Here is a 26,869-nt window from a genome sequence, read left to right as displayed (position 1 = left end):
ATAGCCGCGGTTTTAGTTTGGCTGCCTGCTTTCTTGCCAGGCACAGGATTTTGGCTTCCAAGATTCACATTACTTTCGTTGGGTTTTTTTTTTTTTTTTTTGATATATGATGGATGGTCTTGTAAGTAAACAGCGTCTGAGACTTTTTTTTTTTTTTTTTTTTTTTTTTTTTTTTTTTTTTTTTTTTTTTTTTTTTTTAAGGAGGTGCGGTAACTGGTGGGTTTGTTGGATTTGGCAAGAAAGACCTGAATTTGGTGCAATTCACTATATGGCAACAAGTCAGCGGTGGATTGATGATCTTTTCTTTTCTTTTTTTTTTTTTTTTTTAATAATGGATTGGCGATCTTGTCTCGGGTATAATATTGCAGACCTACAAGTGATCCATGGGCCTTAACTTATGGCTGGATGTTTACCTTGATAAAAAATAAAGGGGAAAACAAATAAAGCCAGCTTCAACTCGTATTTGTAACTACCTACATCATCCGGTGCTGCTTAAACCTCGAGCCAAATCTGATTTGTTAAACATGAAATCTCTTGTGAAAGAGCAATAACTGTATCTTCTACCTACTAAGTGCAAATTGTAACATGTAGCCAGCTACAATAATTGGAATTTACAATGCATTCCACCGCCGCTTCTACCGTCATGCGCAAATTGAAGCCTCATTCCATGTGCGGTAATTAGGATAGAACTATTGAAAAGGACCATCCGATAGCCCGCCGTATGTTATATAGTATGAAATTTGGTTGATTGCATTTGCAGGAAGCTACAAAATGCATCATTAATGCAGCTTCGACCCATTTGAAAGTAAAGAGACTGCCTGATTAAAAACATGGCAAACAAAATTGATAAAATTTTTGTGCACTGCGTGCAGTGTAATAAATTTGACGTGGAGTACATTATTCAATTACTTTAAAACATATAATATACTTAACAATGAGACATACATTTAATATCATCCAGCTTTTTCTTCTTCCAATTTTCAATGATGAAAATACAATTTTCTCTATACAACAAAGAAGGAATAGTATTATTACTTCCTAATGCCTTGTATGACTTTCCGTACATATATATAATATCCTGAATCATGTATATGACTTCTTGTATATTTATGACATCCTGAATAATATATAAGACTTCTTGATGCTTTGTATGACTTTCTATGAATATATATGACATTTCGAATAATATGTATGACATCCTGTGAATACATATGATATTCTGAACAATATATATGACTTCCTAATATCTTATATGACTTCAAATGGGTATATATAACATCTCAAACAATATATATAATTTTCTGTGAATATATATGACGTCCTGAATAACATATATAGTTTTTTAATACTTTATATGACTTCTTGTGAATATATATGACATTATGAATAATATATATATATATATCTTCCTGTGAATACATATGACGTTCTAAAAAATATATATGACTTTCTGATGTCATATGAGACGCTAAGAAGTCATATATATTATTTAGAGCATCATATATATTTATAAAAAATTATATATATTATTTAAAATATCATATATATTCATAGAAAGTCATATAAGACATTATGAAGCAATATATGTTGTTCAGGACATCCTATATATTTATAAAAAGTCATATATATTGTTCGAAATATCATATATACTCACAGAAAGTCATATAAAGCATTAGGAAGCCATATATGTTGTTCAGAATGTCATATATATTATTCAAGATGTCATATATGCTCACAGGAAGTCATATAAAATGTTAGGAAGTCATATATGTTGTTCAGTATGTCATATATATTGTTCAAGATGTCATATACATTCATAAAAAATTATACAAGGTATCAAAAAATTATATATATTATTCAGAATGTCATAAATATACAGTAAGTCATATATATAGTTCAGAATATCATATATATTCATGAAAAATCATACAAAGTATTATAAAGTAATAATTATTTTTTCTTTGTTGTATAGAGGAAAGAGTATTTTTGTCACTGAAAATTAGAAAAAAAAGGCTAAGCGGCATTAAATATCCATCCCATATAAATGCGCTACGTGCTCTAATATTATCGAGCGGTGCGCTACTATTGCACCGCATGCAGTGTATAAAGAATTACTCAACAAAATTTATGGATGGGCTTTTTCTTTTTCCTTTCAATTATTTTGGTTCTACATATAAATAGTTTGACAATGCAAGGATGGGAGGGGGAGCTCTTTACAATTTTTCGTATATGATACTTTTGGATAACTTTAAGCTCATGTATGATTTGAGCTTAATTGGCTTAAAAATAAAAAATCTAAGAGTTGTCTACAAGTGAGGCATTGCAATTCTAACTCGAACCAAGTTCCTACAATTGGCTCGACCCAAATCCGACCAATCAGGCATGCCACTTAGACATCACAATTCTAACTCTAACCCAATTGCTAGGTTTAACTCAACCCAAATCCGACCAATCAGGTTCACAAGTTAGATACATGTCAATCAACCTGAACTATCAGCTTCAACTCAAGATCTCCAAATCCATTGAATCACACAGGATTCTATGTAATTAGTTGTAATATATTAGCAATGAAGCATGCACAATATATGTTCAAAGAATAAAAGAACAAAGACGCAGATGACACCAAATATGTTTAAATAAAATTAGAGAGGCCCCAATCTGTTTAGCATTTTCTTTATAATTTTAAAGTAGAGTATGATTCAATTAGAGAAGATAAAAGAGAGAGGTAGTTAATGGAGCGAGAGGAGAGAAAGGGAATCCAATCAGCTTAGGCAAAGGGGAGAAAGAAAGGGCAAGATTAATATGGTATTGTTTAAAATAAGTGAGAGGATATATCTTTTTGAGGACAAAACATGAAATAAATAATTTAAAAGATTTTTTATTTCAAATCCATTATTTTAAATAATATTGTATTTATAATATTACTCAAAAATGAATAAATATGAGTCATTGAGAAGAATATTGTTTGGAATTTGGACATAGCACTAGAGATAAAAACTTTATAAATTAGATTGACGTATAGCATTTACTTAAAGATATTTAGTCCATTTTGTTATGTTGATTACTTTAATATATTATTAGTTAATAATTTAATATACTTAATTTTAATTATAATATTTTATTAAAATTAAATAAATTTTAAGAAATTTTTTTGAATAAGTGGTTCCAAAATTAAGAAAAAAATATATCCATACAATGAAATGATCAAAGTTAAATAGGCATGGGCCAACCAACTGGAGTTGGCAATATGTGAATAGATTGGTTGTAAAGTTATGGGCCTTGGTACATGAGCTTGATCTCGATTGGATTAATATCAATCTAAGTTTACATCCTTAAGCTTAACTCAAAATTTATTTGAATAAATTTTAGATGTTGCATATTTGACTTTACCAATAAAATAAAATAAAATAATTATATAATTTTTTTCTTTTTTTTCTATTTGATACTTTTTTTTGTTAAAAAAAAAAAAAAAGAAGATACTTTGAAGTACCTTATTTTTTCTCAAAATGGAGATGGCAATATATAAGTGGATTAGTTGCAAGTTGTGGGCCTATAAATGAGCTTGATCCCAATTTGATTGATATCAATTTGAATTTACATCCTCAAGCTCAACCTAAAATTTATTTGAATACATTTCAAATTTCTAGATTTATTTTTACCAAAAAATATAAAATAATATGAAATAAAAGGCAAAAAGTATATAATTTTTTTAAAATTTGATACTTTTTTTGATAAATATTTTCATACAATAAAATGATCAATGTTAAATAGGCATGGGCCAACCAACTGGAGTTGGCAATATATGAATAGATTGGTTGTAAAGTTATGGGCCTCAGTAAATGAGTTTGATCTCGAATGGATTAATATCAATTTGAGTTTACATCATTGAGCGCAACTCAAAATCTATTTAAATAAATTTTAGATGTTGCATATTTATTTTTACCAATAAAATAAAGTAAAATAAAAATTATATAAATTTTTTTTCTTTTTTTTTCTATTTGATATTTTTTTTGTTGAAAAAAGGAAGATACTTTGAAGTACCTCATTTTTTCTCAAAATGCAGATGGCAACATATGAATGAATTAGTTACAAGTTGTAGGCCTCGTAAATAAGATTGATCCTAATTTAATTGATATCAATTTGAATTTACATCCTCGAGCTCAACTTAAGATTTATTTGAATACATTTCAAATATTATAGATTTATTTTTACCAAAAAAATAAAATAAAATAAAAGGTAAAAAGTATATAAAACTCTTTTTTTTTATTTGGCACTTTTGTTGGTAAATATATTCGTACAATGAAAAGATTAAAGTTAAATAAGCATGAGCCAACCAACTAGAATTGGCAACATATGAATAGAATGGTTGTAAAGTTATAAGCCTTGGTAAATGAGTTTGATCTCGATTGGATTAATATCAATCTGAGTTTACATCTTTGAGCTCAACTTAAAATCTATTTGAATAAATTTTAGATGTTGCATATTTATTTTTTACTAATAAAATAAAAAAATATATATTTTTTTTTCTTATTTGACATTTTTTTTTTGTTGAGAAAAGAAAGATGCTTTGAAGTACCTCATTTTTCTTTGAAATGGAGATGGCAACGTATAAATGGATTAGTTGCAAGTTGTGGGCCTTGCAAATGAGCTTGATCCCAATTTGATTGATATCAATTTAAATTTATATCCTCAAGCTCAACGTAAGATTTATTTAAATACATTTCAAATATTATAGGTTTATTTTTACTAAAAAAATAAAATAAAATAAAATAAAAGATAAAAGGTATATAAAAATCTTTTTTTTATTTGGCACTTTTGTTGGTAAATATATCCATATAATAAAATGATCAAAGTTAAATAAGTATGGGCCAACCAACTCAAGTTGGCAACATGTGAATAGATTGGTTGTAAAGTTATGAGCCTTGGTAAATGAGCTTGATCGGATTAATATTAATCTGAGTTTATATTCTTTAGCTCAACTCAAAATCTATTTGAATAAATTTCAGATATTGTATAGTTATCATTATCAATAAAATAAATAAAAAATTATATAATTTTTTTTTCCTATTTGATACTTTTTTTTTGGTTGAAGAAAAAGAAGATACTTTGAAGTACCTCACTTTTCCTCAAAATGGAGATGGCAATATATGAATGGATTAGTTGCAAATTGTGGGTCTTGTAAATGAGCTTGATCTCAATTTGATTGATATCAGTTTGAATTTACATCTTCGAGCTCAACGTAAGATTTATTTGAATATATTTTCAATATTATAGGTTTATTTTTATCAAAAAATATAAAATAAAATGAAGTAAAAGGCCAAAAGTATACAAAATTTTTTTAAAAAAAAATTTGGCATTGTTATTAATAAATATATCCATACAATGAAATAGTCAAAGTTAAATAGGCAGGGCCAACCAATTGGAGTCGGCAATATGTGAATAGATTGATTGTAAAGTTATGGGTCTTAGTAAATGAGCTTGATCTCGATTGGATTAATATCAATTTGAGTTTATATTCTTAAGCTCAATTCAAAATTTATTTAAATAAATTTTAAATATTACATATTTATCTTTACCAATAAAATAAAATAAAATAAATTATATTTTTTTTTATTTGATATTTTTTTTGTTGAAAAAAAGAAGATACTTTGAAGTACCTCACTTTTTTTCAAGATGGAGATGGCAACATATGAATGGATTAGTTGCAAGTTATGGGCCTTGTAAACGAGCTTGATCCTTATTTGATTGATATCAATTTGAATTTACATCTTCGAGCTCAACCTAAAATTTATTTGAAAGCATTTCAAATATTTTAAGTTTATCTTTACTAAAAAAATATAAAATAAAATAAAATAAAAAATAAAAATATATAAAAATCTTAAAAAAAATACTTTGAAGTACCTCTTTCCTCTCTCTCTCTGATCTCTTCCTTTCTCTCCACCACCATCTTCGAGCTCAACCTAAAATTTATTTGAATGCATTTCAAATATTTTAGATTTATCTTTATCAAACAAAATATAAAATAAAATAAAATAATATATATATTATATAAAAAAAAAAAAAAAAGGAGGTACTTTGAAGTACCTCTTTCCTCTCTCTATTCTCTCCCTCTCTCCACCACCATTCGAACCCCTGACCTCGCCGTGGTAGCACCTTCAACTAACAAGCGAGGACAAGGGAAGTAGCAGGAGATCTAGCTCATATCAATTCCCTAAAGGTGCCTCCCTGGAACATCGATTCATCAAGTGATTGGAATAGAATTAGGCAGTGGAGGGTCATGTTGAAAGATTCCATCGGAACCGTACGACGACCACCAATGAAAGGAAACATTGAAAATGTCCATTCCTCCAGAGAAAAGTGGCATCAACTAAGAATTTTTATGTAATTCTTTCAATACAAATATCCAATAATGATGATGGCCATGGTGCTCTCATGCTTTATATGATATATTTTCTTCCTCTCCACTCCCCATCCCTTGGTCTTGGATATCAATGCATGTTTTTAACCTCGGCTCATGTCTTAAACATCTGATTCAAGTTTGGGCATTGATGTGATATTGCCACTGATGTGACATTGCCACTGAATGAGATCACAAGAGTGGGAGACTGAAGTCCAAAGTTGCACGCCAGAAACATATGATCTGGATGCAACGAATTCAATTCTAAGTTATTCTTCAACTCCAAAAGAAATGAACTTGCGAATGTTCTACAGCCCATCAAAAGACCGAAAGCGATTGTCTCAGATTAGGTTACCAAATACCAAAGTTGGTGGATCCTTTCACCCCCTGATTGGTTTGTCATGATTTATTATGGTGACTAATGAGCCATTTGTAGGTTAATACAACATTTCATTTCAAAACTGGATCAGGAAAAAATCAAAAAAAAAAAAGGGAAAAAAAATTGGACCTTCTTTCCCCTAAAACACTGTTGCTAATCAAAGTCTTGGGTTCACTGAAAGTTAGTGACTAGTATGGGAGCATTCAGTGCACATGGCCTTGCAAGGGAAAAAAATAATATAAAAAATATCAAGCACTGTAAGAGCTTTCAAATAACACTGCTTGTAGTTTGATAATTATTATAAAAAATGAAGTCAAAAAAAAAAAAAAAAGGTAGAGTTCTATTATTGAGAGTTCCCATTATAATAGTAGCGATGTTACATAAAGTGCAATAAACTTATCAAATTCATGACCTTATGCTATACCATGGTTTTAATAAATGAGGGTGCTTGTTGAAAAACAGAAAAAATAGAAGAGAAGGTGAAGACGAGGATTCAGAGGAAGAAGGAATACTTCTCTAGGACCAAAAGGGTCCTTTTTATTAATTTTCATGGGCTCTATTTAGGAATTATACAAATATTTTTCCCTCTAATTAGACGATTGCATTCCTAATTAGAGGGATTCAATTTAGGAATTATACAAATATATTTTCCTCTAATTAGATGATTGCATTCCTAATCAGAGGGATTCAATTTAGAAATTATATAAACATATTTCCCTCTAATTAGATGATTGCATTCCTAATCAGAGGGATCTACAGCTCATTTCAACACTCCCCCTCAAAATGGGTTATAGATATCATAAAGACCCATCTTGTCACGAATAAATGAAAAAGAAGGCACACTAAGATCTTTGGTCAAAATGTCTGCTAGTTGACTAGCAGATCGCACATAAGGCATACAAATGATTCTGGCATCAAGCTTTTCCTTGATAAAATATCGATCGATTTCGATGTGCTTCGTCCGATCATGCTGTACTGGATTATTAGCAATATTGATTGCTGCCTTGTTGTCACAATATAGCATAAAGGGCGATGACTGATAAAGACCTAGATTCAATAACAAGATCTGCAACCATAAAATTTTACACACGCCATGTGCCATAGCTCGATACACTGCTTCAGCAGTAGATCGAGCAACTACATTCTGTTTCTTGCTTCGTCAAGTGACAAGATTACCTCCAACAAAAGTACAGTAATCTGAGGTAGAGCGACGGTCATCAAGTGATCCAGCCCAATCAGCATCTGTATAACACTCCACCCGTAGGTTACTATGATAAGAATAAAGTAAACCACGACCAGGACAGCTTTTGAGGTAACGAAGTATCCGTGTCACAGCATCCATATGAACTGAACGTGGATCATGCATAAACTGACTTACCACACTAACGGCGAATGCAATATCAGGCCGTGTATGAGATAGATAAATCAAATGTCCTACCAATCGTTGATAACATTCTCGATCAATAAGGACATCGGTATCGGCTACTAGTCGATGATTTTGTTCAATAGGAGTAGCAATAGGTCGACATCCCAACATACCGATTTCTGTAAGAAGATCTAGAATATATTTTCTTTGAGAGAGAAAAATTCATTTTGAAGAACGAGCAACTTCTATCCCAAGAAAATATCAAAGATATCCAAAATCCTTCACCTCAAATGCCTGTGCCAGCTGAGCCTTCAAATGAGCTATCTCCTCAGAATCATCTCCTGTGACCACAATATCATCAACATAGACAATCAAAATAGCAATCTTACCCTTGTTGTACCGAAAGAAGAGTATGTGATCTGCATTGCTCTATTTATACCTCATCTGAATGATTGCTCGTCGGAAGTGATCGAACCAAGCACGAGGTGACTGCTTCAGACCATAAAGAGAGCGTCGTAACTGGCATACTTTGCCCACTGTCTGAGCGGTAGCAAATCCTGGAGGAATATCCATATATACCTCCTCCTGAAGTTCTCCATGAAGAAAAGCATTCTTTACATCGAGCTGGAATAGATCCCATCTAAAGTTAGCAGCACATGATATAAGAGTTCTAACAGAGTTCATTTTTGCAACAGGTGCAAAAATTTTATCATAGTCGATGCCATAAGTCTGTGTATATCCTTTTGCTACCAAACGAGCTTTGTACCGTTCAACAGTACCCTCAGGTGTCTGCTTAACTGTAAAAATCCATTTGCATCTCATAGTTTGTTTATCAGCTGGTAAAGATACAAGTTCCCATGTATTATTTTTTTCTAGTGCTCGCATTTCCTCAAGCATAGCGGCTTTCCACTTGGGGTCTTCCTTAGCAACCTTCCAGTTCTTGGGTATGGAGACAGAGGACAAAGAAGCTATAAAACTCTGATAAGATGGAGAGAGAGACTCATAGGATACAAAGTTAGTGATGTCATGTTTGTACCCCACTCCATCCTTAAGTCGAGCAGGAATACCAGCATGACGAGTATGTTTACGTAAAGCAATAGGAACATTAGATCATCATTATCTAATGTAAAATGAATGGGAGGTACAGAAGAATTACCATTCGTCGTAGAAGATGAAACCGTCAGGACAGGAGAGGAAGATCTAGAGACTGGAGAATGCATAATAGTCTCTGAGAGAGGAGATGAATTAGATGAAACTGAAGTAGCAGGCTGTGTAGCAGGCTGTGAGAGAGTCTTAGATGCAATTTTAGATGCTTCTTCTTGAGTGTCAGAACTAGCATTAATAGAAATAAACTCTTCCTGAGTATCAGATCCACCATTTATAATAAACTCTCCCCGAGTATCATATCCACCATTTGTACCAACATCCACAGTAATAGGACTCCCTCCAGAGAACTCCCCCTCTCGACCAGTTTCAGAGGTGACGGGAGAGGAAGAAGACACAGAAGATATATAGAATGGCTCAGACTCCCGAAATATTACATCCATGCTGATAAACAACTTTTGCTCATTCGGACACCAACATTTGTATCCTTTTTGAGTAGAGGAATAACCAACAAAAATGCACTTGAGGGCACGAGCGTCAAGCTTGCCAACCGAAGGTCGATGATCCCGAACAAAACAAACACAGCCAAATACCTTGGGGGGAATTATGAAAGAATTAGTTCCTTGCAGGCATTCAAGAGGTGTCTTATAGTCCAAAGTTCGAAGTGGCATTCGGTTAATTAGATACGCTGCAGTTAACACTGCCTCTCCCCATAAGAACTTAAGAACATTCATAGAAAACATCAAACATCTTGTCACTTCAAGTAAGTGTCTATTCTTTCTTTCAGCAACTCCATTTTGAGCCGGTGTGTCAACACAAGTCGTTTGATGTATAATACCATTATTATGTGTATACTCCTCAAATTCTTTATTAAGATACTCTGTCCCATTATCAGATCGAAAAATCTTAAGAGTTACTCCATATTGAGTACCAATCATTTTATGAAAATCTCTAAATGACTGAAACACTTCATTCTTATTTTTCAATAGATAAACCCAAGTACAACGACTAAAACAATCAATAAAAGTAACGAACTATCGATGACCAGAAATAGCGGTGGTCCCACAGGGTCCTCATATATCAGAATAAACTACCTCAAACATTGCTTTACTACGCAGGCCTGAGCCTGGATAAGCACTTCTAGTGTGTTTAGCTAGTTCACAGGCATCACATACAAGCTTCTCTTTATTATATGATTCAAAAATAGTTAGAAACATACAAGCTAAGAGAGTAAATGAAAGATGACCAAGCCTGCGGTGTTGGAGTAACAGATCTTCCTTTTGTGAGGATGAAACTGTCAAACTGGTTTCTGAGTAGCCTCCGGATACTCCTCCCTCCAAATAGTAGAGCCCATTACGCATTATGCCAGTCCCAAATTTCCTTCCTATCCTTGGCTCCTGAAAGACACAATGTGCTTTGAAAAAAGTTACGGCACAATCAAGATCATTCGTAATAGCACTAATGGATAGAAGATTGATAGAAAATCTAGAGACATGTAGAACAGATGATAAGGATAATTCGGAAGTGCATTTAATAGATTCTTTTCCAGAAATAGGGGTAAAAGAGCTATCAGCAAGACGAACTTTATCACGACCAGAATAGGGAATATAAGACACAAAATCTCTAAAGGATCCAGTCATATGATTGGATGCTCCAGAGTCAACTACCCATGGAGAAAAATTACTACAGTTAAGAGCATGAATTTGATCATCGCTACTTATTTGGGTAAAATTATCCTGATAGAGAGAACTGGTTGGTTGGTTTGAAGAATCTTCTGTGGAAGTGCTGCTTTCAGAAATATTTACACCAGATCTAAATTTTTCCAAAAGTTGCATTTCTTCGACTGATAAATCCTCCATAGAAGAAAAATGAGCCTGATTATACTGACCTCGGCCTCTACCAGAACGACCACCTCCACGACCACGGTCTCTAGTTGGACGACCATGCAGCTCATAGCAGTAAGCTTTGATGTGGCCCGACTTATGACAGTGGTCACAAATCTTAACCCCACGAGGTCGAGGCTGAGTTTCTTGAGTAGAATTGATAGGAGAAGAGCTTTCAAGAGTAGTTGGCTGTACCACAAGTGCAGATCGTATAGCTGTGTTCATAGAAGAAGACATAGTGGCTAATCGAGTTTTTTCACTAAGAACCAAGGAAATAGCTTCATCAAGAGTTGGCCATTCCTGTGTACTAAGAATAGAAGAGCGTCGATACTCAAACTCTGGGTTTAGTCCATCCAAAAAATCCACAAGGCACTGACGCTCTATCCATTTGCGGAACACATCAACATCATCAGGATGAGTAGGGGTAAAGGGACTATAAAAATCAAAATCGTTCCACAACCTTTTTAATTCTCCAACATACTCTGTTACAGATCAGAAACCTTGAGTAAGTCCCCGAAGCTCTTGTTGGATCTTATGGGCATGCATATTATTACCTTTATAGGAATAAGTTGTGACTACAGCCTGCCATAACTCATAAGTATTCGTCAGTGCCTCAACCGTATGAGCAACACTTGGTACCATAGAGGCAAGGAGCCATGCTACCACACGAGAATTATTAGAGTTCCACTGTCTAACAGCTATCACATCTCCTTCTGGCCTTTTTGCAGTACCACTTATAAACTCCTCAAGATTGTGAGACTCTAAAATTAGACGAACATGTCACGTCCAACTTAAGTAGGTACCCGGCCCATCCAATTTGACCGGGTTAGTTTTTAGGGTGATCTTTGAAAACTCACTACTCGCAATACGAGATTCCATCATCCTAACCATTAACTTTTCTAAATCCTCCATGGTTAAAGGATTTTTATCACCCATTGTCAAAACAAAATACTTAAATGATCAAGTAAACAAGAACAATCTTGAGGAAGAAAAAAGTATTTGAATTTTTCTCACCAATGATCTGAGATAAACTCAGATGACGAATAAAAAATATCAAATATCTGCTTGCATGAAAGGCACCTCGATAATATTCAGAAACTCCAAAAAAGATGTTCCATTGTTGCTCCAGAACAAGACCCAGCACCTAATAAGAAATGAGCAGGGCGTCAGCGGCTTCCGTTCTCAATCCTGTGGTTCACGGATGGATACGATAGTGGCGTCGATGGCAGTAGCAATATTGGTGGCATCGACGGCAACGGCGGTAGCAGCGATGGAAACAGCGATGGAAACAACGATGGCGATGGCAGGGTGTGGGACATGCCGGATCCGGGGAAGATTTGAAAAGATCTGAAGAGGTGCGGACGGTCGGCAGTTGAAGAAGTTTAGGAATTGAGATGAGGCGGAATAGAGCGTATTCATGGAACAGAGTGCTCTGATACTATGTTGAAAAACAGAAAAAATAGAAGAGAAGGTGAAGACGAGGATTCAGAGGAAGAAGGAATACTTCTCTAGGACCAAAAGGACCATTTTTATTAATTTTCATGGGTTCTATTTAGGAATTATACAAATATATTTTTCTCTAATTAGACGATTGCATTCCTAATTAGAGGGATTCAATTTAAAAATTATATAAATATATTTTTTTCTAATTAGATGATTACATTCTTAATCAAAAAAATTTAATTTAAAAATTATATAAATATATTTTTTTAATTAAATAATTATATTTTTAATAAGAAGGATCACTTCAACGACGTTATTATCAAATAAACAGAATGCTCTGATTCATTGGCCCCTGTGTGGGGGAGATGTTGCTGGGCTTTGAAGTCCCCCTTCCATTGACTCCCTCAAAATGCGAAGGGGGAAAATCCAATCAGATTCAGACATCACATCACAGTGATGGCTGGTGACTAGCCTGCGTACGATTCCAAATGAGTGACTCAGCTATCTGTCATTTTACAAACGTCTTCTTGGTCGTGTATTGCATTCAGTCCATGGTGCACCTAAGTTGTGCTATGTAAAGAATGGTAGCCAATTAATTCGAGACACCGACTTACAAGAGTCCGGTCCAATATAATTCATCTGCTGTCCATGTGTCATTCATATGCAGTGCTCCTTCCACATAATTATTCCACACCTTGCTCTCACTGCACATGATGTTAATGGTTGCAATCAAATCCCGGTCTATGAAGACAAATTGTAGGCATTCACTGTTGGAGAAGGCCTCTTGGTGGCCAGAGATTGGATAGGCCCACACTATCGTTGAAAGTTGGCTCTTGTCAAATTAATGCAGGTGCTTTACAAAGTTCAGATTACATTACATATGGTCTACATCCGGAGAATGTTTGTTTCGGAAACGATAATTTCTGAAATCGAAATAAGAATGAGTAATTTTTATTTTAATTATTTAATTAAAAAATATCTTATTTTTCATTTTAGTTCCAAAGAGAAAAATTTCTCAATCTCTCAAAATCCAACTCTTACTCTCTCTCCTAATATTCAAAATCCATTCAAATTCCAAATTTAGTCATGAACCAAATATGTTAAGCGACAGGGCTATTTCGGTTCTCATTCAAATTCATTCCGATTCTGATTGCGAACCAAACATACTTTCGAAGGCCATTACAAATCGTTAGAACTAAGTATACCAAAGGTGTATTTGATTCGAAACCGAAATCGAAATAGGTTCAAATGAGAATCGGATTGGCGGTATCCCCAAATATATTTAATTCATGATCGGAATTGGAATTAGATCGAAAATAGATTTGAATAATAGGGAAGAGTAGATATTGAATTTTGAGGGATTCATGCATTCCTATTCTCTTTTAGAATCGGAACAGAAGTAAGGGAGTGTTTGATTGGGAGGGAGTGGGGGTTGGAATCGGAATAGGAATGGATGACTCCCATTCCAACCGTTTGGTTGGGAGGAGTCCCATTCCGATTCCGATTCCAGAGTAGAATGGGAATGGATCAATCTATATAAAACTCAATACCTACTCTCCTCTATGGATGCAATTTTTCATTCCAAATTCGATTTCGATTCCGATTCCCATTCTTATTTTGATTCCGGTTACGAACCAAACGCCCCCTAAGAGTCTCTCTAACCAAACAATTGGAATGGAAGTTACTTACTCTCATTTTCATTCTATAGTCCTATTCCTTCCAGCCAAATATATCCTAAAAAAGTATTATAAAAATTCTTTCTCATCGACTAGGGCCGGCATTCCGATCGGTGATGTGAACAGGGGTTCTATATAACTTAATTATTTTTGTGCCATAGCTACAAATGCTCTTTGAATTTTTTTGTAATGCTTCTAGGAATGGTGGAAGAACGAATTAGCTGCATGTTTCGGTGGCCTGTGGGTAGCCTTTGGATTATTACAAAAGCAATATCCTCATTGGTCGGCACAAAAATTATAATTAAAAAAATGCATCAAAACAATGTAACTCCCTGTGATTATGTATGTGAACACAATCACGTACAAAGGTTCCATAGCAAACTTTAATAATCAAGGAGAGAAGCAACCCCCTTGAAACTAAGCAAGTGATTCAAGTATATATCTACTCCTTTCAACCGTGCAGTAGGTATGCCGTGTTGGCAAACTCGTGTGAACTACTACATTGTCATGCTTCGAAACACCTTGATAGCTTTCATGTAATTTTTTCTTTTCCTGCTTCTGTAGCCTTTGCCAATTGCATCACTCAAGAATATAATGATGCAACTCAGGAAAGCAGGACGAATCTGATGTCTTTATAATTGAGTTGCTGATGACTCAAACAACCAAGGATGAGGATGAGGCAATGCCTTTGAGGAGCAGGCACTCTTGGACAAAGCAAGCAAGTAGGACTCATGATTAGGCTGCATGTATTTATGAGGCAGTGATCCCTGTGTTTGTATGATGAGTCCATTGATCTCAACATCCAATGAGAATGAAAGACCAGCTAAAAGCATTCCATGCATCAAGTGAGGTGTCGACTTACAAATGGGTGCACATGAGCACCATTTCATTCTAGAGTATTATAGCACAACTGAACTTATAAAAGTGACAAATCAAGCCAAGATAGCTTAGCTCCGGCCTCCGACCTTAGGTCTAGGCAGAGGATTATGACATGAATTAAAGAAGTTGGTAACACCAAAGGCTAATTAGTAATGATTTCTTTTCAAGAAAAAAAAAAGAACACATTTTTTTCTTCTATACCAAGGTTCAAATCCTTTTCTCATCCAAGCGCATGCATACTTTAGTTGAAACTGGTGTTGAATGTTGGAATTTCAGGAGCTTCAGTTTGATGGTCTATTGCTTGTAATTTATTCCTTCCCTTTAACATACTCTAAGCTTAATCCTTTGGCTTGCATGACTAAAGTTTTATTTGGATTATTCCAGCTCTCTCCCTTGGCATACCAAATTATCACGAGAGTATCACATATCACTATATATGCTATATGCTTTAAAGTTATTTGACATCCTATTACAAGTTACTAGCTAGGAAATTCCATGCTTTTATCGGAGAATGTAAGAACTCATACTAAAGCCATGTTTGGTTGGAGAGAGTTAAATTTTGAAATGAAAGTGAAAATAAGTAACTTTCATTCTAACCATTTGGTTGAAGGGAGTCTGATTCTCATTCTGATTTTAGAAGAAATATGAATGCTCAAATTCTCCCAAAATTCAATCCCTACTATCTCCTTGTATTCAAATTCTATTCTAATTATTTAGGTTACGAATCAAATATGTTGGGGAATATTACCGTTTTGATTTTCATGTTGATTTTGATTCCGATTGCGAACCAAACACATCCTAAGTTTTTTTTAAAAACGTGGATTGAAAAAAAAAAATTGCATATATGGTAAGCAATTAAAGCCTTAACATGTCAAGAAACTCAAATTCATGTAAATATGTTCTCTCTCTTTTTTCCACTTTCAGAATATGGGTATACTTGAAAGCTTGTTTGCTAATAAAAAAGGAAGATAAGTCTTATAACTTGAGTTTGAATAGATGTGTAGATGTGCTACTAGCACACATTAGTTGGAAAAAAGAAAAGGGATAATGAAAGGACGACGATGAGTAGCACAAGTCTAAGTATTTTAATATTTGAGGACTTTCGCTTTCATACCACTTGCTTGGAGGAAGAAAAGATAAAGTATAGATACGGCTACAATTGAAGTACTCTACTATAGGTTGTATTAACTTAAGAGTCTTAAAAAGAAACTAACAATAAGAAATATAAAGGTAAAATAAAAAAATAAAAATAACATAAAAATAAAGTAATTTCATTGATCGACAAAAAGATCCTCTTTCAAATTACAATCCATTATTTATACAAGACAACAAATAATAAGATAATTATATTATATTCTAGCGATAATAGTTGATATCTAGTCTTCAAATTTGACAGTTCTGCAACCGGCACCAAATACTCTATTCACGTTTACTATAACGGCTAGATTTTAGATCATTTGTTAGATTGATTATCATACTTGATCAACTTTAATCATATTACAATATCATCGTTTGATCTGTTCATAATACTTTAACTTAACCATTTCTCGACCTTTAGGTTTCTTCTCTATGCTAATACATCTTCAGGCTGGCTAGTTCTTCCATATGATGCTGCTTCGGTTTATCAAGTGACACCTTTCCTTCCGACTCTTGGATGAGACTGCATGAAAAATTATCTTGTTTGACTTGAAACTTGGAATCTCTTGTTGAATCACATCTCTGAGCCATCATGTATACAATGATTCTCGAATGTTAGGATGCGATGCAAATTGATTGTTAAAAAAAATGAATTGTTTCTTTCCCTTCTTCTCTGAGAGAGAGGGATAAAGAGAGAGCTCATGGGGGAAAAAATATTTTTTTTTCTAGTCAAATGAGCTTAAGAATAATGATAAGTTTGGACGAGTATCAGTAAAAGTAGTGCCAGACCTAAGTAATGGTCAAACCAATTGATGGCTCCCATGTCACAACAAAACTTTTAGTTGGTTTGATTTTGACACCACAGGGTATAAAATCTTTGTATATCTGGATTATATGCTTCATTAAAGCTGTATCTTTGAGGTTATGGAAATCACAAAGATTTGTCATTGCAAAAATAGGGCCTGGGAATCTCATATTCTTAGTAAGTATGTTCCAAATATTATAGTTATATTAGGACTTCCATAATCAGCTTGAATCTTTATTTGTGGAGTGACATCATCAAACTTTGTGGCATTTTCATTGTGACTAGGGTAGTAAAGTTAGACTTTTACCTTGGTTTTATCTGCAACAAATACAAGACAGGTGATTTTTCACACCATGTAGTGAAAATATAACAATTGACTCCCAGCATGCATCTGGTGTATATAAATATAAAATAGTATATATTGCACCAGACATACTCATGATATGGCTATAATCTATCATTAAGCTATATGATTGAACGCTAGATCCTTGCAAAAGATAATGATCAACTACATGGGTAGCATGAAATCTAGAGCATGAAAATAAGATAAGACTTGCAAGGCTGCATTATTTTTTATTTCTTTTTTCCAGAAAAAATGACTAAGGTTACAATTAGCTTGGGATGATTTTTTTTGTTTTACTTTAGTTAGAAGGAACATCTTTTTATTTTTATTTTTTTGATAAAATGGAATAAAGTTTATAGATAGAAATCAAAGTAAAGGAAGCCAACAGCAGATGTATCATCCGTGTTTTTGTTTTCCTTTTTGTCAAGCAATCAACCACCTGGTTTGCCTCTTTGTTGATGTGATGACAGGAGAAGCTTTGTACTGCTTTAATATCATAAATAGTTGGGTGAAGAGAAGCTGCTTCATCATTAATTCATGCCAAAGCTATAATAGAATCCCCTTGCATTACAATTTCATCAATTCAAATACGATGAAGAGTCGTCTTGAAACCAAACCAAGCTACAAAAATCATCTATCTGTTTAGAGCCTATATAGATCATCTAGGAGCATTGAGCTCAATTGAGCCATCTTTTTAAGCATGCCTCATATCAACTCAATATCTTGCAGAAATTTTTGGAGAGAAAAATGACATCTATGGATCTTTTTTGCTTCTTGCATGCCAACATGCTCGCGAATTGGGATTTAGGTTGAAACTTGGATAGGCCTTTAGAAGATATGGATTGGACGGACCAACGGATCCATTTTCTATAAGATAATTTTGTAGAAGTATCTAAATGGATTTTATTTATTCTTAATTTTAAATATTAGAAAAAAAAACAAATTCCTCAAAGAAGGATAAGCAAATGAATTTTTTAGGAGAATAAACACATGGATTGACAGGAGAGTTTTCCAAGTTCAACATGGAACTCAATCTCCCCTGCAAGAAGCTTGTTTGGTCGTGCCCTCCATTGCCTTTTTTTTTTTTTTTTCCCACCCTCCCCCCCCCCCAAAACCACTAATTTACTGACTGTTTGGCTTAAAAAAACATCGATATGACAAACTGTATTAAATAATCGTCTGAAGCTCCTATTACCCACAGATTAAGTTGTGATCTCTCATGATAGATGATCTCATCTTTGGCTCTCATTTAGACCAATTCTTTCAGGTCCATTTCATCCCAAATCCAAAAGCATTAACATTGATTAACCAATTCACATCTCCATACAAATAAAGGATATATCTATTCAGCGCTCAACCCACAAACAAAAAGCAATATCCTGTAAACCTTTTAAATAAACCAAATCTTCCCCCTGCGCAGAGGACATTGGTCATCCAAACACATAAACTCGCCCGAACACCACAAACTAATCCAAGTTCCAGAAAAGAATAATATTAAAATGAATCCCAGAACCTATTTGACATGACACCGGATCCCATTCTGATGTTCCTCAGAGACAATTTAAGAAACACACGTCCGACGCAAAAAGACAATCCCATTATTCCTCGCAGTCCGCCCTCTTACACTCCGCGGGTAACCGCGTTGGAACAACTATTAATTATTTTACGTTTACCTCCCCATTCCTCGCCTACAAATAAAAAATATTTATGCAAAAAACCGGAATTATTTTTTTCCTTCTCCCCCTCGTCTTCTTCACTTCGTTCTTCTCATTCTCCTCAGTCCCTCCCCACCCCTCCCAGATCCCTTAACCTACGCGCCCCCCTCCGGTCCGACGCACGATAGCCGAGACACCACAAAACCCTACTCTCCTCCGCCCGCCTCCGCCGCGATCAGAGCCATCGATCGCCGATGGCCTCCCCTGCTGGAAACCCCAACCCCTCCAGTCCCTTCGAGCTCCACAAGCTCTTCAAGCCCCTCAACCCCAGTCCGAACTCTAACCCTAACGCCTCTTCCCCCATCACCCCGCCCTCCTCCTACGGCGTCGTCCCGCCATCGGCGTACCCCCCGCCGTCCCCCGGCACCTTCTCCTACCCCCCCACCACCCCGCCGTTCCATCACCATCCTTTCCTCCACTACCCCCAGGAGCCCCTCCACCGCCCCATTGTCTCCTACCCCGCCGCCCCTCCCCACATCCCCAGCCCCAACTCAAGCCCTAATCCTAGCCCTAACCCTAGCCCCGGCGCCAACCCCGGCGCCCGTCTGATGGCGCTTCTGGGCAACACCGCCCCCTCCCACCTCGAATCCGCGGTCTCGATGCCTCCCTCATCCTCTATGACGTCAGAATTCTCCGCCCCAGTTAACCCGCCGATCCTCCATGCCATTCCTTCCGCGCCGCCGGCGGTCCTGGCGGTGGTCGGCCAGCCGGCGCCGGCAAGGCTGCCAAGCAGCAAGATGCCGAGAGGAAGGCACCTGGGGAGCGGGGACCGGGCGATGTACGATGTCGACTCGCGGCTGCCGGGGGAGTCCCAGCCGCCCCAGCTTGAGGTCACTCCGATCACCAAGTACACGTCGGATCCGGGGCTTGTTTTGGGTCGCCAGATCGCGGTCAACCGAACGTACATCTGCTATGGGCTCAAGCTGGGCGCGATCCGCGTGCTTAACATCAACACAGCGCTAAGATCGCTGCTCCGGGGACACACTCAGGTTTGATCTCAGTGAAATTTCTGATCTTCTGTTATCTTTCTTCTCTGTGAATGATTCATGAGTTGATTTGATCTCCAACTCCAAGTGTCTACGGTCTCCTGTTATTGCCGGATTTAGATGGTAGTGTAATCGATATGATTTCGGCATTTGAAAGTGGCCAAACTAAGATTTTGGCAGGGAGGGTGAAAAATGGTACCGACACAGCTCTTACTGGCTTCCGAGGTTTGTTGTTTGGGGGCTTTTCAGATATCGTGAGAAGTCTGTTCAATCTTTAATTTGTTTGGTCATGGTGCTAGTTGATTTGTGAGTGCTTATATGTTGTTGTGCTTGATACGATCCTGGTTTTTGTGAGAAAGAAATGACCTATTCTATAACTGCTGAAGAGAACAAAATTTGGAGCTGATTACTATGTTTTACTTGAAGTCTCTTCAGGTCATCTGTCTTGTCTATAAAGTGACTTAAGTTGGAAGTTGTCATAATTGTGTAATTAATTCAACATAGTAGTTGAATAACTGGAAGACCATGTCTTGACTGTAATGGTTGGAACTCAGAGATGAAAGAAGTCCAATAGATCTATATGGATTTGCTGGAGCTGTTCATGTATTTTGCAAACAATTGTTCATTTGTCCTGTTTAGTGTAATCCAGGGTGTTCAATTGCGTTATATGGTAGTGGGGATCATATGAGTTGGGTAGTTGAGAGAATGATTGGATGATATTGTGATTTTGCCGTGAATGACATGAAGCTGGGAGAACTTTGGGTGAGCTTTGAAATTTTCACCTCTTGAGAATGCTATGTGAAGAGCTTGGGCATTTGCAGACATAAGAATGCTTGATGAATGAAAAATCAATAAATTTGAGCCCAAAATTTTGGGATAGGGCCTAATAGTTATGCTTGCATTGATCGATATCTCTATGATTTAGTTATTCATAGTTATTACTGATCATTATCCTGCTGATATGGGTCAGCTGATATGGGAAAGTTATCCTGCTGATATGGGTCGGCTGATATACTTTGATCTATTTGGGCAGCTTCTAAAGCCTTCTGTATAGTAGTGCCTAGGTGATCCAATTTTTTATCAAGAAACAGACAAAGAAGCACACAGAGAGAGAGAGAGAGAGAGAGAGAGAGAGAGAGAGTATTTTTGGAGATGACAGAACTATAGCAGGGCTTTGAGGTTTTTTTATTTTGTTTTTATTTTTATTTTTTATAGTGGAGAATGATAAACATACAAACCTATTCTTTTGTTAACCGTGTTTAGTTCATGCAACAGTTACAATCATTTGTGTTTGTGTATGTTTTCTGTTTTATTTAATGAACTTGTATCACTAGACAGCTGGAAGAAGAGCTGCACTGTTTCTTAGGTGTGGCGGATCAGATTTCGTGCCTGATAATGCATATCTTTGGCACCCAACTTTCAAGTGTAGAGCAGCTTAAATTCCATATGGTGATGTCTACAAAATCATGCAGATATATGCATCCTAATATTTTTCCCAACAACAATCCATAGCAGTTTCCATAAGTGTACTTAATCTTTATTTTTTCCTACTTAATTTGCATTAAAAGAACAATATAATCTCCATGTTTAACAACGCCTTTGTACATAAACCTTTTTTTTTCTTGCACATCAGTTGCTATTAAATCTTATATGTTATTATAATACTGTTTACATAGATGGATATTCCAAGTCTACTGACATGTGTTAACTTATTTTTAAGTGATTGCTTATTTTGCAACTTCCCCTTTTTTCCTCTTAATGAAGAAGTTAATGCTGCTTATACTATCTCATTTACCTGTGACAACTGAATTCATGCATAAGATGTTTTTAGGTATTACTTATGACATGTTATATGCTTTCTTCCCTCCTACATTCTAGTTAGAGGGACAATCTGCAAAACTGCTTAGGTGAAGGTCTTTATGATTGGCATTTTAAACTGACTGGATTTGCATTTTCACCAGAGGGTTACGGACATGGCTTTCTTTGCTGAAGATGTCCACTTTCTAGCCAGGTATTCTTCCACATGTCTTCTGCCAGTTTCTTCTGTTATCTTTCCTCTGAAGTTTATGGGCAGTTCGCTTATTCTATGTTTTGCAGTGCGAGTGTAGACGGGAGGGTTTTTGTATGGAAGATTGATGAAGGACCTGATGAGGAAAATAAGCCACAAATAACAGGAAAAATCATAATTGCCATTCAGATTGTAGGAGATGGAGAATCATATCATCCGCGAATTTGTTGGCACTCTCACAAACAAGTAAAGCCATCATTTATAATAGTGCCATCTCATAGATACTTTCTTAAACAACTTTATTTGGATAAATGTACTCAATTGCCATTTTTCCATGGTTTATCTTGCTTGGAAAGTTGCATCTGCTATTTATTGTTCTGTGTAGATGGAATTTCTGCAGTGTTATATGTGAAACTCATACTTCTGGTCTTCAATGGCTATTCTACAGGAAATTTTATTTGTCGGAATTGGAAATCGTGTGCTAAAAATTGACATAACAAAGGTGGGAAGAGGAAAAGAATTTTCTGCAGAGGAACCTCTCCGATGCCCAATTGAGAAGCTGATTGATGGAGTGCATTTTGTGGGCAAACATGATGGTGAAGTGACGGATTTGTCAATATCTCAGTGGATGACAACTCGTTTAGCTTCTGCATCAAAAGACGGCATGGTTTGTACTTATGCCTGAAAATCTTCTTTATAATTTTAAGGTTGATTTTCTAACATAGGAGGAATAGAAAGAATTATGATTGTGCTATATAGGAGAACTTGCTGCTGTTACGTTGGTGTTTTTTAAAGCTTGGCAGTGCATAGTGACCTGGAAAAAAATGTGTGTTCCCTGATGTGGATTTTCAAAATTGTTGCCAACTTTAGATGTCTACTTTACTCTCCAAATTGTCATTCCTTTTTTTTTTTTGGCTGGCATGAAAAGTTGCCTTTTCATCCATTTCCTTTTTCATGTCTATCTTACATGCACCAGAGCTATCCATAGCTATATTATTATGGCTACATATTTGGTTGCATGTTATATTCTGTCAAGCTAAGATTTTCAGCCTTTTCTTGATGGTGGTTAAACAACATTTTGAAACCTCATGGTGTTTTGGTATGATCATGCTGAGTCTCTGTTAGTAGGATCTATTATACTAATATTGAGCAATGCAAATTCTGTTGGTTTATGCAGTTGTATGATTTTGCAAACTTTATATGAAATGCTTTTCATGTTGATGTTAAACTTTAGATGCTTTGGATACCATATTTAAGCAATGCAATAGTTATTTGATGTAAGCTCAGATTCTGTGGGCTTATGTGGATGCATGATTTCACAAACTGTTATCTGAGATTTTTGCACATTGACATTAAAATTTAGATGGTTTGGATGTCTCAGTGAATTACTCCTTATATGCTCCTTACATTGTTTATGTGACCAGAAGTGTCATGCCTAATGCATTGTAGAATTTTCTGCTTTAGAACAGTTGTATCCCCACAATTGTCAGTCTGTCATGTTACTCTACTGTTAATTAGATGGAAAGGTATAAATATAATAGAGGACTGCTGCTCATGTTATATGACTGTTTCCTTTGCTTAACATGTGCCGACACATTATTGTTGTTGCCCTACTTAATGTAAGGATTGAAGTATTACATGTTGGTGGTGTGCCAATCTAGAACTGGCATGGCATGCATGGTGTCTGTGCTGTGCCATGTGGCACCATACTAGTGCTTGACATACCTTGGTATTTTAGCATGCCAAGTACTGGCAGGCAACCAGCACATTTCTGCTGTCATATGCTGGCAAGTCATTGTCGGAGTATATATCTCATCATGCAATGCTGACCTGGCTCTTAAATCCATGTTTTGGTGCACAGCTTTTTTTTTTTCCTCTGGCTTTTAATGTCAAGATGAGTGAGATGGATATTGATTGCTAATGCTCGAAGTTTCATTTATGCAAATGTTTGCATGTGCTTATGATGATATAATTGTGGTTTTCTTTGTTTAACAGCAGCGGTAGCAAGACAGGCAAATATTGAGTGGTTGTTCTTTTACTTGGGATCAATTCCTTTTGTCCATATCCTTTTACACTTGTAAAGGTTAACCTAGTTTTTGATGTTCAACTAGATTTGCCATTGTTTATGTTGTTTACAGATGATATTATTTTAGCTGGTAATACAAGGTTATAGTTTGATGCTAATTGAATTTATGGAGGGAAATTGCAGAGAATAAGAGTTTTAAATCAATAGAGCTCAAACAACGATATTGAATTCAACATTAATGAAAATATAAATGAAAGTGAGGCCTTGGTGCTGAAATTGATTTCTACAAGATACTACAGTTTGATCTCATTTGTTACAAGGAATCTGCTGTATAGAAGAATGTGGAGGTAGATGAAGATATATTTGATAGATGAAAGGTCAGTCAAATAGAGAGGTTGGATGTATAGCGTGTAATTATACCTTCTAAGATTTGGATAACTATGCTTGCAATATTTTATGTTCTACATTTTGGGCATGAGATGGATATATTAGAAAAAATGAATGATGGGTGTGTCAAATATCTTGCAAAGTCAGGAAGAATAGAGTGAGGAGTACAAAGGAAGTATTTTCCACCACTCGAAGATAATTGATGGAGAAATGATTGAGTTGGTTTGGTGTTCAATACAATGATTTGAGGAATTGTTGTGGTGGGAGGAACTCATATATGTTGAAGGTCTAGATGAGGAGAAAAACTTCGTAACATGAATAAACTTCTTAGAGAGGATGTTGGTTCGTTTGCAATGATGATGCATTAATGTGAATGATTGGCAAAGACGGTTCGTATGTCTTAACAGAAAAAAATATTGGGATAGAGTATGATGGTTATGACATGTCTTATTTTCTACTGTCCAACTTGTCGCACAAACACTTTATTAGCCTGCAAATGCCCTACTATATCAAGATTGTTGTAAGAATTCTACAGACCTGGTCAGTTAAGTCAGTATATCCTCTACAGACACACACACATATATGTATGTATATGTATATGTATGCATGTTTATGTATGTATATGTATATGTATGCATGTATATGTATCTATGTATGTATGATTGTGTAGCATGCCCTAGCAGCTCAAACTTAACAGTGTTGCAGATTTCCTAAGTTATTATTGTTGCTACATGATATTGTTGCTAAACCATTATGTAGCCATCCCTTGTACTAATCAGCATTTGCTGTTGGTTCCCATCAAAAGTAAGGTTTTAAATCCCGTGGGATGAAGGTGTCTCAGTTTCTTCATGGAATGGGACGCCTCATTGTGTCGTCTCATCCTGATGATGCCTAGTAAATATCCTCCATTTCTCTTCCCTTCTTCTTTTCTTCCTTCCTTTCTTTTTTTTGTTCTTTCCTTCTCTCTTTTTCTTCTACATTCTTTTTGATCATTTCCTTTTTCTTTCTTTTCTTATCTCTTCCTTCCTTTCTTTTTTTTTACTTTTCTTCTTCTTTGTCTTTCCTTTCATCTTTCTGTCATTCCTTTTTTTCTTCTCCTTTCCTTCCTTTCTTTCTTTCTTTTTTCTTCTTCTTTTTCTTTCCTTTCACTTTTTCGTTTTTTTATTTTCTGCATTTCTCCTTCCTTTCTTCCCTCTTTTTTTTCTCGGGGCATGGATAGGTTTTGAAGTCCTGACCCCATCCCGATCCCGTTTTCTTATAGGAACAGGATTGGATGGTCGGGATGCCCTCTGTCCCATTGGGACAAAATCTTGATCAAAAGCCTGGAGTCATGTTTTGAAATTTTGGCTAGAGCTAAGTTACCAAATTCCACTTTTGGCATCAGTCAACTGACCAATTATATATTTGTGTTTCACAATGAGAACTGTCCTTCAGGTAATATTCTGGATTCATCCTAAAGAATTTAATTATATGCCTTGTTAGGATTCCCTTTACTTCTATGAAGTCAAAATAGGAAAGAGAAGAAATGAAACATGTTCTAGTAAAGCTTGAAAATTTTGAAATAGTCTAGTCTGACATCAGGCACCAAGTGAAGGAGAGGAGACAAGAGAAATAGAGGAAAGAACGGAAGGATTTAAGAAAAAAGGAGAAAGGGTTAGGTAGCACTGGAAATTCCGACATGACTATGAGGTTCCGGCATGTAAATGTTTTCACTCCTAGGTCTATATTAACCACATCTTTTGTTATATCAATTATCAAATATACCATTTTATCTCGTGCATGCTATTAAACAATGCGCTCCATGTCTGATTTGCAATTTGTAATATTTAAAGCAATTTTCTTTTCTGGATTTCCCATTTCTTTCCTTTTAAAATGCCGAGATTTTTCTTTAAGTTGTACACTAGAGCAGTGGTCAAGTGTTTTGAATGTTCTTCGTTATTAGTTTGGTCATTAGAAATTTTAAGAGTAGCTCTCTGCAAGTGTAGCTTTTATGTGGAAGTAGATTTTATTTAATTTTATTTGATGATTGATAGCTTTATGTGGCCTTTATTAAGAAATTATACTACTAAACTTTTTTGATGCACTGTAATCATTATATGAACAGATAAAAAATGTAGGTCCTTCAACCCTTGGAAGGCCACTGGATTTTGACACAGGATCAGCAGTGTACATAATAACAAACCACAAGGAGGGGGGAAGAAGGCTTTAGGATCCTTGGGATTTATCAGAGAAGGATTCTTGTGGGAACTGCTGGAAAATTTGTTGGGATATAGACAGAGAAATATTGGACTGAGAAGCAACTGAGCCAGGACTAAAATACACAACTGGTTCCTGA

General features: G+C 35.5%; 2 protein-coding genes across 5 annotated transcripts in view; one reads left to right on the top strand and one right to left on the bottom strand.

Annotated features, from left to right (window-relative positions):
• Window positions 1-8,403: 8,403 nt before the first annotated feature.
• LOC140851170 (uncharacterized) lies at window positions 8,404-12,041 on the bottom strand. Its single transcript, XM_073242748.1, has 6 exons — window positions 11,933-12,041; window positions 11,684-11,890; window positions 10,341-11,611; window positions 9,210-9,965; window positions 8,922-9,120; window positions 8,404-8,483 (listed from the first exon to the last, which is right to left on the bottom strand). Exons 1-6 carry the CDS (start codon window positions 12,039-12,041, stop codon window positions 8,404-8,406), a joined length of 2,622 nt encoding a protein of 873 aa, XP_073098849.1.
• Window positions 12,042-19,170: 7,129 nt separating this feature from the next.
• The window catches only part of LOC105049929 (enhancer of mRNA-decapping protein 4), a 28,997-nt gene continuing 21,298 nt past the window's right edge, over window positions 19,171-26,869 (top strand). For 2 of the 4 annotated variants that reach the window (XM_010929732.4, XM_073262309.1), the window contains exons 1-4: window positions 19,174-20,116; window positions 22,075-22,124; window positions 22,211-22,367; window positions 22,570-22,788. In XM_010929732.4, the coding sequence (XP_010928034.1) occupies window positions 19,322-20,116; window positions 22,075-22,124; window positions 22,211-22,367; window positions 22,570-22,788 (1,221 nt within the window). In that variant the 5' untranslated portion in view covers window positions 19,174-19,321. Of the gene's footprint in view, window positions 20,117-22,074; window positions 22,125-22,210; window positions 22,368-22,569; window positions 22,789-26,869 lie in introns of all 4 variants that reach the window. The other 2 variants (XR_003801575.2, XM_073262310.1) reach the window with 2 other exon arrangements.

This window comes from Elaeis guineensis, chromosome 8 (genome assembly GCF_000442705.2).
Source record: "Elaeis guineensis isolate ETL-2024a chromosome 8, EG11, whole genome shotgun sequence".
Lineage (NCBI taxonomy): Eukaryota > Viridiplantae > Streptophyta > Magnoliopsida > Arecales > Arecaceae > Elaeis > Elaeis guineensis.
This window is presented reverse-complemented; position numbering and strand designations above follow the sequence as displayed.

Bases quoted from the DNA above. Each gene is read 5' to 3' on its own strand.
- LOC140851170 (XM_073242748.1), bottom strand. From the start codon at position 12,041: ATGGAGGATTTAGAAAAGTTAATGGTTAGGATGATGGAATCTCGTATT. The intron at 11,612-11,683 runs GTAATAATATGC...GATCTGTAACAG, and splicing joins CACAACTTATTCCTATAAAG to AGTATGTTGGAGAATTAAAA. The intron at 8,484-8,921 runs GTACTGTTGAAC...TTGTGGTCACAG, and splicing joins AGTTAAGCAGACACCTGAGG to GAGATGATTCTGAGGAGATA.